This window comes from Lathyrus oleraceus, chromosome 7, assembly GCF_024323335.1.
Source record: "Lathyrus oleraceus cultivar Zhongwan6 chromosome 7, CAAS_Psat_ZW6_1.0, whole genome shotgun sequence".
In the NCBI taxonomy this organism is placed as follows: domain Eukaryota; kingdom Viridiplantae; phylum Streptophyta; class Magnoliopsida; order Fabales; family Fabaceae; genus Lathyrus; species Lathyrus oleraceus.
Genome location: NC_066585.1, coordinates 270,826,554 through 270,839,271, shown reverse-complemented (window position 1 = coordinate 270,839,271; position 12,718 = coordinate 270,826,554). Strand labels below are relative to the sequence as shown.

At 35.5% G+C, this 12,718-nt stretch overlaps 1 protein-coding gene across 1 annotated transcript; it reads right to left on the bottom strand.

The window, feature by feature from the left end:
- Nucleotides 1-8,894: 8,894 nt before the first annotated feature.
- On the bottom strand, nt 8,895-12,653 carry LOC127106753 (anamorsin homolog). Its single transcript, XM_051044061.1, has 8 exons — nt 12,504-12,653; nt 12,086-12,230; nt 11,244-11,410; nt 11,092-11,163; nt 10,478-10,637; nt 10,253-10,386; nt 9,299-9,373; nt 8,895-9,196 (listed from the first exon to the last, which is right to left on the bottom strand). Exons 1-8 carry the CDS (start codon nt 12,504-12,506, stop codon nt 9,158-9,160), a joined length of 795 nt encoding a protein of 264 aa, XP_050900018.1. The 5' UTR covers nt 12,507-12,653; the 3' UTR covers nt 8,895-9,157.
- Between the last annotated feature and the right edge of the window lie 65 nt (nt 12,654-12,718).

Sequence of the window (12,718 nt, the reverse complement as noted above, 5' to 3'; positions counted from 1 at the left end):
AAATAGAGTAGTGTATCAGAGACAATTAAATGGTTGTCATGTATGCCTAAGTTTAATGTAATTACTTAGAGTGCCTACGGCGTTACTAAGTTTTCACCCTATACAAATCAAAGGATGATCGTAGTACCATGCAAAATAGTGGGTTTATGGTTGAATTTGAATTCATGTACTTCTCTATTTCCAAATATAACAATTGTGTATTAGCTGTTGGAAAAAAGCAGAAATGGAGTGGTGAAAAACAGTGTGTTTGGGAAAGATGAAGATGATAATGTGAATAGAGAGAGATAAAGAAATAGAGAAATAGAGAAAGATTGAGAGAATTGAATCATATGGCATTAACCTTTCAACTATGACATACAATGTCTATTTATAGGGTACAAATTGGAACCACAAACAGGCCCAAGAATAACAGAAAAAACAGAATTGCAAAAACAGCTTATTTTCAAAACAACTTATCCAATAAGCTGTTTTCACTGCAGTGCTTTTTTAAAGTTTCTATCAAGCATTTGAATTATTGAGGACTTCCAATACACCACCTTAATTCAACTGCTCCACACTCATCATGCTCAACTTCTTCACAAGTCTCTTGAACACATCACTTGTCACGCCTTTCGTTAACAAGTCCGCGACTTGTTCTTCGCTTCTGCAGTACCCTAAACGCAACTGTCCGGAGCTCACCAATTCTCTCAAATAGTGGAATCGCATTTCAATATGCTTGCTCCTCCCATGTGCTATGGGATTCTTAGCAAGGTTTATCGCTGAAATGTTGTCCACAAGTAGCAAAACAGCCTCATTTCTACTGATGTCCAACTCCTTACATAGATTCACCAGCCACACATCTTGGCATGCACACATCGACGCTGCTATATACTCGGCCTCGCAAGAAGAGAGGGCTACAACCGGTTCCTTTTTCGAACACCAAGAGATTGGTGCCTTACCGAACATAAAGAGATACCCCGCCGTAGACTTTCGATCATCCTTATCTCCGCACCAATTGGAATCGGTGTATCCGAGTAACTCACAACTTCTGCCCATGTCGCTTGCCGGAAACAAAATTCCACAACCAAGAGTACCTTTCACATATCTAAGGATCCTCTTAACTGCTGCCAAGTGTGATACCTTCGGCCTCTCCATGAATCTACTCGCAATACCGACACTAAATGCCAAATCTAGCCGCGTATTGCACAAGTAACGCAATGATCCTATCAATCTCCGGTATTGAGTAGGATCCACAGGCTGAGAATTCAAATTTTCCTGCATGAAATCGATTTCACCTTGAGGCAAATCGATTTCAACCTCAGCAGAACCAGTTCCAGCAGCTTCAGAATGCTGATTTTCCTGCATGAAATCGATTTCATCTTGAGGCAAATCGATTTCCTGAACTGATATGGCAGATTTTCTGCTGTCAAACTGCCGAAACTCGTCCACGATCACATCTCGACTTATCACAATCTTCTTGTTACTCATATCAAACAGCTTGTAGCCTCCGGTAGGATGATAACCAACCAGCAACATCATTTCACCCTTGTCATATAATTTCTTTCGAATCTGACCCGGAATATGTCGAAATGCTACCGAACCGAAAACACGCAAGTGACTCAAACTTGGCTTGTGTCCACACCATACCTCTTCTGGAGTAACCTTGTCCAGCTTCTTTGTAGGACACCTGTTTATCAAATAGGCAGCTGTAGAAACAGCTTCTCCCCACAACTCTTTCGGAAGATTTTTCGCTTTCAACATGCTACGCACCATGTTCATAATCGTCCGATTTTTTCTCTCGGCAACACCATTTTGCTGAGGCGTATAGGGTGGTACAACCTCACGCACAATACCCCCATCGTCACAATAACTCCCAAATTCCCTCGAAGTAAATTCTCCTCTTCCATCGGTTTTGAGAATTTTGAGTTTGTGACTACTTTGTCGCTCAACCATGGATTTAAATCGTTTGAACATATCAAACACCTCATCCTTCCTCTTGATTAGATAAATCCACAGCTTCCTACTGAAATCATCAATAAACGTGACAAAGTATCGGTTACCTCCATACGAATTGACTTGCATCGGCCCACACACGTCCGAATACACCACCTCAAGAAGATGCTTGGTCCTATGACGTGTATCCTTGCTGAAAACACTCTTGTGTTGCTTCCCTTGAACACATTCAACACACAACTCAGCTGGAACCACGATTCTTGGCAGCTCGGTCACCATACCATGTCTATGCAACGCGTCGAGGTCTCGAAAATTGAGATGACCAAGACGGTAATGCCACAACCACTCCTCACGACTTGCCGCTGTAGCTAAACATCGATGCTCCATTATTTTCAATGCTATCTTGAAAGTTCGATTGGCAGCCATTGGTGCTTTAAGTACCAAAACTCCCTTTCGGTCCAAAACGCGCAATACCTTGTTTTCCATGCGAATAATGTAATCTTTCTCGAGTAGTTGGCCAATGCTCAAGAGATTACATTTGATTCCTGGAATGTACAACACATCCTTGATCAATGAACGACCACCATCTTTCTTCACGATCAAGACATCTCCAACGCCATCGGCGGATAACGTCGTATCATCGGCAAATCTCACTTTATTCTTCGTGGCTTGATTGATCTTGACAAACCAATCCTTTCTTCCCGTCATATGAGTCGAACAACCAGAATCCAAGTACCACTCATCGCTACTTTGAATTCCATCTCGAACCGTTACCATTGCGTTTTTCTCCGAACGCGTTTCTGCAGAATTGTTTGCACTGTTGCAACTGCTGTCCAGCCCTTTTCTCATGCCATAATTCTCTTCCGTGATCATCACAAGAAGCGTATTATCATCATTCGCTTCTTCCCTAGCAAACTTCGCCTCATCCGCGCGATTTTCTCTTCGTTTCGCGTGGCAATACTTTGCGAAATGCCCAAGCTTTTGACAATTGTAACACTTCACGTTACTTTTGTCGAATGGCTTGTGGGTTCCTTGATCACCCTCCTTGGAGCTTCCCTCACCTTTTTGCCCCTTTGAATTTTGTGAATCTCTACCACCAAAATTCTGGAAATTGGACTTCCCTCTCGGATGCCCTTTCCTCTCCGATCGTTTACTCTTCTCATGAAGTCGCGCTTGCAATGCTATTTCCGACTTCGCTTTATCGTTTCCCCTCTCATCCATTCGTTGTTCATGAGCTTCTAGTGAGCTTTGAAGCTCCTCCTTCGACAACGACGATAAATCCTTCGATTCTTCAAGCGCAACGACAATGTTGTCGAATCTTAGCGTTAAAGAACGCAAGATCTTCGACACAACATTCTGCTCAACCGTAGTTTCCCCGCACGACTTGATTTGATTCACCACACGCGTAATACGCGTCACATAATCGTTTATCGACTCCTTGTCCTCCATTTGCATTAACTCGAACTGTCGCTTGTGAGTTTGTAACCTCACCACTTTGGCTTTGGCAGCCCCTGCATAAGCCTTCTCAAGAATCTCCCACGCTTGCTTTGTGGAATCGCAATCGCCTACTTTTTCAAAGTTGTCACCATCGACACAAGAATGGATCAAGAACAGCGCTTTGTAATCCTTCTTCTTCTCTTCTTTGAACGTAGCCTTTTGAGCATCCGTAGCTCCTTCGACGAGAGACGTAACACCATCTTTGATCACCTCAAGAACGTCTTGATAGCCGAACAAAACCTTCATTTGCTTCGCCCATTTGTCGTAGTTTTTCGAGTCAAGGATTGGAAGATTGGTAGGTATTTTATCGTTTGAAACGGACATGATTGCAGCGGAATTGGATCAGAACCAAAGCTCTTGATGCCAAATGTTGGAAAAAAGCATAAATGGAGTGGTGAAAAACAGTGTGTTTGGGAAAGATGAAGATGATAATGTGAATAGAGAGAGATAGAGAAATAGAGAAATAGAGAAAGATTGAGAGAATTGAATCATATGGCATTAACCTTTCAACTATGACATACAATGTCTATTTATAGGGTACAAATTGGAACCACAAACAGGCCCAAGAATAACAGAAAAAACAGAATTGCAAAAACAGCTTATTTCCAAAACAACTTATCCAATAAGTTGTTTTCACTGCAATGCTTTTTTAAAGTTTCTATCAAGCATTTGAATTATTGAGGACTTCCAATATTAGCATCTAGAGCGTACTTTGGAGTCATTTGGGAAATTTTGGAGATTGCTTATGTTGTTAGTGGATTGACAGTAACACTGGTGTAGAAACTAATAATTATGTTGATTTTTGAAAGACAACTTATAAGAACGAACCATTTATCATGACAACCTAAGGAAAACAAGTTTTTTATGTCATTGATCCTTATAACACTAGATGGTCAATTTTTCTTCACGGAAAATATCTTCCTAATAGTATTGATGAAAATCAAGATTTTAACTATGAGCCTCTTTATTTCGCAACACATGTACGTCATTCATCTGGAAAAAATGATTCAGATGATATGCATGTTATTCGTAGTGATCATAAAGAGGGATTATGGGAAAACTAGTAAGTAAATATTTTATATCACTTAGTAATTTATAATTATTTATTTTACTCATTTATATTCCTTTTAGTAAAGATTTAATGTTGTTGTTGATTATCCTAATTGATTTCAAATGTTGTTCAAATTATAGGTGTGTGTCACAGCCTACAAGTGTTTTCATTTTGGTTATTGGTTTTGTTGGTTAATCATTTGTTTTAGTTTTGTTGTAAAATTATAAGGTGAGTTCTATTTTGACTTTGCATTTGGTGTAAACAATTAATATTTTTTATACATGTTTCTGTTTGAGAAATTGACAAAATGTACAAGTTTTTATTTTTGAAATCTGTAAAATATGGTTATGTAATACATGTACAAACGAAAGTATAAAAATACATATATGATATTATACCCTCAATTTGTACTTATAACTGAGGCGAAAATATTGCATTATTACCTCGGTTTTACACAAGATCGAGATTTATTATTGGGTGCGTCATCCAACTCTAAAAATAATAAAAAGACAGATGATGTGGATCGACCATGTGCAGATAATTTTACCCCTCGGTTATTTAGAAATCGAGGGACAAAGCGACAACTTTTCATGACGTCATTCGTTATCTCGCTTCTGCAGCCGAGATTAAATACATTTCGCATCCAGATTAAATGTGTTTTTTGTAATAGTGTTCGAAAATTTCAAACCAGACATTTCAAATAATTAAGGAAAATAAAAAATAGTAAAGCATTGATCATACTTTCAAATTATCAAAATTAATTAATAAATTAAAAATAAATATAAATGGAGTGGATTCAGGTGGGTACTAGTATCCTCGTTATCCGGCCTATCTTTATATATTGTAATCGAAAAAAACTCCATCTCAAACCTAAACTTAGTCAAAAACGAATTTTTCCCATCAAACTCTCGATGTAGGTTTGAGTGGGTGTCAGCGGATATGAATTAAGTTATCATATTTACGTCCGATTAGAGATGCGAGTTCAAATCTATAACATTCAACTTATTCATCTTTTACAAATTCAACTAATCCATTAGAATAAAAAATCAATATTATTTAATATATGTACTTTATTAAAAAATGTTAAAATATCAAATTGAAACTTAAAATGTTTGTGTTTAGTATTATTGTCTAAGGGAGCAAAATAGAACCAAAATAAATTAAAGGAGTAAAATAAAATTCAAATACAATTAAGAGATCAAATATAAAAAATAATATTTTTCATGAGACATCTAATATAGATTCAATTAAAAAAAACTTTACCAATTTTAATATATTTTTATAAAATAATTCATCTATTTATATTTTTTATTATTATAAAATTTAATTTTTATTAAAATAATAAAAAAAATTAAATTCTTTTTGAGAATTTTATATTACAGAGTGGCTTCTTTCATATGATAGAAAGGAATAAAAAGTTAATTGTGTAAAAATATTGTTACACTACTGCTGTAGGGTTTTGGGAGAGACTTTTTTTTTTGTTGACGTACAAAATTGTTATCAATTCAATCAGAATAAGAATGGATCTCCTCGTTGAATCAATCATCAACCAAATGAATGTTTCATTGGCCATAGTCAAACATCTTTGTTGTACCTCGAAAAATACGATTATTTACGAAGCACATCGTACGCTTGTGGAAAAAATGTTTGATCAGAGTCGCCACCGAAGTTTATTTATTCCAATGAAGGAATAGGAAAATATCGATAAAACCTTTTGAAAAGAAAATGGTCGTCGCAACCATATTTGGGTTCGGGAGTTGATTACGCAAGGGGAATGTATTAACATCCCTCACGTCTGTTGTATTCAACGGGAACCTTTTAGTTTAACTTGAGATTTGAATGTTATCTTATGTTATTTGTTTTCTTCGATTTATTAAAAATGCAAAGAGAAAAAGAAAGGGGTCGTAATTTTTTATTTATTAATGTGCTTGACAAGATTGCGTGTCTTGCTCCTACGTATCTCCGGGTGCGATGGAGAATTCAAGGCATATTCTGGAGCTTCGTCGTCTTGATTTGCTGACTCTGGGAAGTACCTCTTGAAGTCTTTGAACTCATTGAGGTAATGGACCATTCACCACATTAGGGTCATCGAAAGTCAGATGCCCCTTATTGATCGTACATTGCATTTCTTCTTGGAAGACCTTACACTCTTCGATTGACTGTCCCACCACTCCATTATGAAACTCACATTGGACATCTGGGTTGTACCAAGGAGGGAATGGGAACTTCATGGACCTAGTCTCTCTAGTAGCTATCGACTAGCTTTTGACCAACTGAGACCATAATTGACTATACGTCATCGGGATCGGGTCAATCTAGAGAGTCTCTCTTTCCTGCCGGTTTGGAAGTCTACGTTGATTCTGACGTTGACGTTGATTATTTAGATTTCGAGCCTGATGATTCTGACGTTGATGTTGACGCGGAACCTGTATTGGCTGATTCGGTGGACCTTGTCACAGTTGTTGGTACTGAGGGTCGGGAGGTGATGGTTACTGGCATTAAACAACCGTTGTGTATGGATGTTGATAATATGGCACCGGAGACAGAGTTTGTGGAGCCTGATGAGTTTCCGAGGTCAAATCAATTTCATGCTCCTTCCTCTTGGGAATCACTAAGGGATTCACTCTCAATAGCATACATACTCGAGACACGTTGGAGTCTTCCGGTTTTCAGGCCGCTCTCGATGCGTTCTCCAATGTTTACCAGGTCAGAGAAGTTTGTTGATGCACTGTCTACTGTCCTTTCAAAGTATGGGCTTTGCAGGATATCCATAAACATATCCATCAATTCTTTCTCTGAGAGTGGTGATTCAACGCGAGCAACAAACTCTCTCCATCTTTGGACGTACTCCTTGAACGACTTATTACTCTTTTGAGATAGATCTTTCAATTGAAAGTGACTGGGAGCCACGTCTAAATTATATTGGTATTGATTCAAGAAAGTGTTAGCTAGGTCCGATCATGACTGAATATGGCTTCTTTCTAATTTCATGTACCAACTCAACGATGCCCACTCAAACTGTCTTGAAAACAGTGAATCATTAGCTTATCATCAAGAGCATATGAGGTCATTTTTCGACAGAACATCATCAAATGGTGCTTTGGGCAACTATCCCCTTTGTACTTCTGAAAGTCGGATACTCTAAATTTCGATTGTAAAACCAAATGATAAAGATGAACTGTCTGAAAACAAATTCTAAAAAAACATAATTTCGAGTTTCAAGAATATATTTTTGATTTTCTTTTTCAAAACGAATATTTGGTTCACTTACGTATACATTTCGTGTATTTAAAGTGTGTTTGAAAATATCTTCAAAGTTTAACGGAATTTTTTTATTTTCATGTGGTAGTAATCTATAGAATGAGCTAAGTAATTCCCAATAGACATCTCCAAAATCTATCGGTATTTTTTTATTTTCACGATGTGGTAGTAATATATAGAATGTGTTAGGTAATGTTCAATAACAATTAGGTTCTATTTGATAAGTCATAATTTTGAACTTATAGTTTATAGCTTATAAACTCAAATGACAATTTAGACATGTTTGATAAATGTTTTTATCACGAACTTATAGTTTATTTTACTACTTATAGCGTATTTTCTACACGCTATTTCAATTAGCATTTTAGCTTAAAATTTATTATCTTTTCTTTCATTCTTATCTATATTACTTTAATAAAAAAAAATCTCTTTTATCCTTTATAAATTATTTTAATTTAAAATAAAATAAGTATGTATTAAATATTTTTATGTCATTTTACATTATAAATTAGTTGAACCGTTAATTTTACCAATCACTTCAATTAACTTATCAACTATCATTCATCAACCATTAACTATAAACTATCGCCCATAAACTATTATCAACCATTATTTTTATCAAAGAGAACATTAGTGTCTAACACCTATACCATACAATTTCATAATTATTGATAAAAATAATTACTGATTTTCAAATTTTCAATATCGCATAGAATTTAAAATTTCCCCAAATATTCGATAGATTTTGAAAATATTGAAAAAAATCATTTCAAAGTTAATATTGTTTATTCATTGAGTTTGGGGTGGGGGTATGAAGTACAACTGTGAGGAGCAAGTTAAATGCTCAAAATTGACATAGCATGTAAATTTTAATCACAGAAACAGGAATATCATTAGTTGCGAGTGAATTAGTTAGGACTGTAACTTTTTTGTCGACTATTTAATCAACGCTATATACAAAAGAATCCGACTTCGTCCATACATCAGTTATAACATAACATCGACAGTAAGATTTGAGATTTCTTATTATAAATTATCATAAGCTAGTGTAGTGCAGAAACCCAGCAAATACAAGAGACATTGTTTTTCTTTGGCTGAATTAAGATTTGTGGGTTGGATATAACAAAAACGCATTACATTGCAAGTTTTCAAATACAGAAAACAAGATTTTTTATTTTATTTATTATTATGAAGCAACAAGAGAGAGGAGTGAAATTGACAACTAGTAGTATATAATAGCTGGAAAACTCGGATCCATCAGTGTCACACTTTAAACTGTGAAATCAAACACCCCTTAAACAGATCTCTCAGAGTCACACTTTAGATGGTATCAAATCAAACATCTTAGAGGTATGCAACATAACCGATTAGATAAATCATATTGTACCATTCCCGCGACAAAGATTTCAACATCTATCATATGTCTGCAGTAAGGAAGTTATTGGAAATTGCAACCTGCAAAAAAAAAAATTAATGAATGACCTATGCAGCACATGCTACAGAACATACCAAAGCAATGACTCTAAACACTCAAGAAAGGGGGAGAAAAAATAGTACCTTTTCGCCCATTTTGAAGGTAGGCAGTCCCTTGTAAGGGCAGGTGCTGCACCTAAATGCATCCCCTAGGCCACACTGTAGACCAAAGACAAACTTTGAGAACAATGCCCATTGAAGAAAAATAATAATAATCTTAAATAGCATAGTGAATAAGAGATTATGTTGCACATCCAAGATTAGATAAGCAACCTAATCATTGGTTTGCGACACTGCGTTTACTGCTGTTGCTTTCGAAAACAACAACTACAAAGCCCGAGGTTCTAGACATCAGCTTGTGTGAAGCAAGAAACAATGAATCTATAACAAAATGTTATGTAGAACATCCTTGAATTTTGACAAAGGAGCAACAAGTGAAAGTTTTGCAGGCAGAGAACATTTAAATGTACATATTTGCAACGAAAATAATTTGGTGGTAGAGTTTGATAGGTACTTATGGCATTGAGGGGTAAGATGTTGAATTAGAGTGGATAAAAATTATGTATATCATTGTAATATGTAAACAATCATGCTAATAATGGAATTATTCAATATTTGTTAGTCAAAGTTTTTATTGTAGAAATGTTAGCTTTAGAAGATCCAGAAGTCAGAACCAGAAAAACAGATTAAAATCAAGGCAACTAGAAAAGCAAAACATAAAAAAATTATGGATGCCACAGTAAATTATTTAAGAAGATTTGACAAAAGAACCAAATAGTCTCAACAACTATGTTGTCAGTTGCAAATAGCAGCGTGGAGCGGCAGCCGGCTCCAAAAACGAAATACTGGGATGGTGGCTATTTGAACATATTTTGGGACAAATTACACGATTAATACTGTTACAGATTTAATCACAATTTTAATGCTAAAAACACTTTTAACATTTTTATACTATAACACATAAGGACTTCAATAAAAATGGGATGATACTATAGGGACCAACAGATTGATTTAACCAAGAAAGAAAAAAAGACATACACTGCCACAAGCTGATTTAGGATTATTAATCTGTTCTGCTGTCAATCCTAACTTCAATACTTTTTCCTCTTCTTCTGCCCTCCCACATGAGCAATTTTTGCAGGCCTTTTTTGTAGTTCCGATTTCACAATCACCTATTGCATAACATGTGATTTAATATCCAAATACCATACAGAATGCTAATTGAAGAACAGAGCTAGAGAAGTGCTGAAAAGTACTCTTTACCAGATGGGAGTTGGGGTTTCTTTAAATCTTCTTCAGACAAAAGACTATTTTCATCAATCAGATCAGAATCAAAATCAATTTGCACTTTAGGGGAACTCTTCACAACCTTCTTTAATGCAAAAGATGAACCAATTTTCCATGAAGGCTTTTTAGCTTTGATCTATGTGCAATACAGAACATATTTATAATTAGAACTTGTAAGGTCAGAGCAGAGTTAACTAGGAGAAAAATAAACTCTAGCTGACTCATGGCTTATACTCCATTTGACAAGCAATAGGAAATTCAGTTTGTCTGAGACAATAAATAGCATCACAAAACAACTAGCTGAAATTAGTGATTTTGCACAAAATGAAAAACCATTAACAACAGCAATGGTTGTCAAATACTAATAGACTGGGTTTCATGAAACATGTAAGCCTATCACTCAACTCATTGGCCACATTTCTATTGTATTTCATTGTGTTGCACAGCAGACAAGACATGACAAGACAATAACTGTTTTATTAAATGTTTCCAGCGCATTCTATTCTATTGCAGAACAGTTTTTTTACTCAATTGCATAACAGTAGTTAATAGAGACGACAGGGAGATAGATACCAAAAAATAAAACTTACCGCAGAAGATTGCAAAGCCTGTATTTCTGAAAATCCTGCCAATAACAACTTGTTATCAAGATCGGGTATCGTCTGTAAGGACAATGAGAAAAATGTCAGATCATGTTCAACAACGTTAATTCACTCAGGCACAATCTAGCTATTATTATTACCTTATCATCTAAACCCACAGCAGATTGGGAGGACTTGCGAATAAGAGTTGTCCCGCCAGCTTTTAACACTCTAAGGACTTCTTGAGTCAGTTGGTTGATAGGAAAATCAAGAGACTTCCAGATTAAAACAACCAAATCCACAGAGGAAGATTCCACTGGAAACTTGCCTGAAGTTTGCAATAAATAGAGGGAAAAATTGGTCTCTTTGGCTATAATAAAATACCACATATGCACAAAGTGGAAAATCATGCATTTGAAAGAGGAATAGTAGCTTCCATCTAACTTCTATCAACACCTGTGGATTGACTCGAGTATAAAGGAAACAAAAAATACAAGAAGAACTGGCTCCATAGTCAAGTTTTCTCATAGACCACCACCCCCACAAACTTCAAGCAATAAAATCATTACCACAAGCCATTAAGCAATAAGTATGCTAATCTGTCAGCAATTTCATTTATACGATTTCTTCCATCGTGAACCAAGGAAAAGAGAATTTAAGCTCTAAGTTTTCAAACAGCTTGACAGAAGGATAAAAGCCAAAAGTGTACACTAATTCTATAAATACATGTTTTGGACACTATGTGACAAAAACAGCTTGTAATAGCAAAACCCTAAAAGAGAAACATAGTCAAGCATCATTTGCAGTAAACTCTGCCTGATTTGGTAAATGCAAAGTTGAAAAAGATGTAAACAATAGAAAGATTTAAACTATTGGCCGTATTTAAAAACTAAAATACCCCTAAAAGTGGAAAGAAAGAAAGAAAAAAAATTGACGAGCAAAACCGTGATAACACTCATAACATATAACATAAACAAAATAATCAAAGGAGAAGTATAATTACTCAGTGATGATACAGATGTAATAACCAAAGGATCCAATTTCTCAACCCCTTCATTTCCAAGTTCTCTAATCGCATCAAACACTTGACTCACCGGAAGAACCGCTTCATCAGTACATGCCAACACACCATGAATTTTTGCAGCGTCCTATAATCACAATAACAATGATCTTAAAATAATTCATATTAAAAATACCAAAATACAGAAGCACTTTTCCCAAAGCAAAAAAAAAAGCTGGAAAATAACGATTCGTATCATTTGGCGTGTTGCCGTAAAGTGTATTCAGAAATCAGAATAAGAAATTATCAAAGTTCATAGAATAATTTACGGATTAAAATAATCGCTTAAAATCAGAAAAATTTGAAGATGTTAACGAAAAGAAAGAGAGAAAATTTGAGAAAGAGATAGAGAGGAACCAACCATTGCGATGAGATGTTGAAGTTCAGGCAAAAGAGATAGCGTGTATAAAAACCTAATAGAAGCTTCGGGAATCGATAGAGGAAGAAGAAGCTAATGAAATGCTTCAGGGTTTTATAAATAAAGCAAATGTTTATAGATTATTTAATAAATAAAATATAGTATTATTACGTAATTTATATTGATCATTTATTTAAAAATATATATTTTATTCTTAA

What these genes read in the sequence shown, in the direction of transcription:
- LOC127106753 (XM_051044061.1), bottom strand. An exon ending in GAAACCCCAACTCCCATCTG is followed by an intron (nt 10,387 to 10,477) that starts GTAAAGAGTACT and finishes GTTATGCAATAG; the next exon opens with GTGATTGTGAAATCGGAACT. An exon ending in CCTTCAAAATGGGCGAAAAG is followed by an intron (nt 9,197 to 9,298) that starts GTACTATTTTTT and finishes TTTTTTTTGCAG; the next exon opens with GTTGCAATTTCCAATAACTT.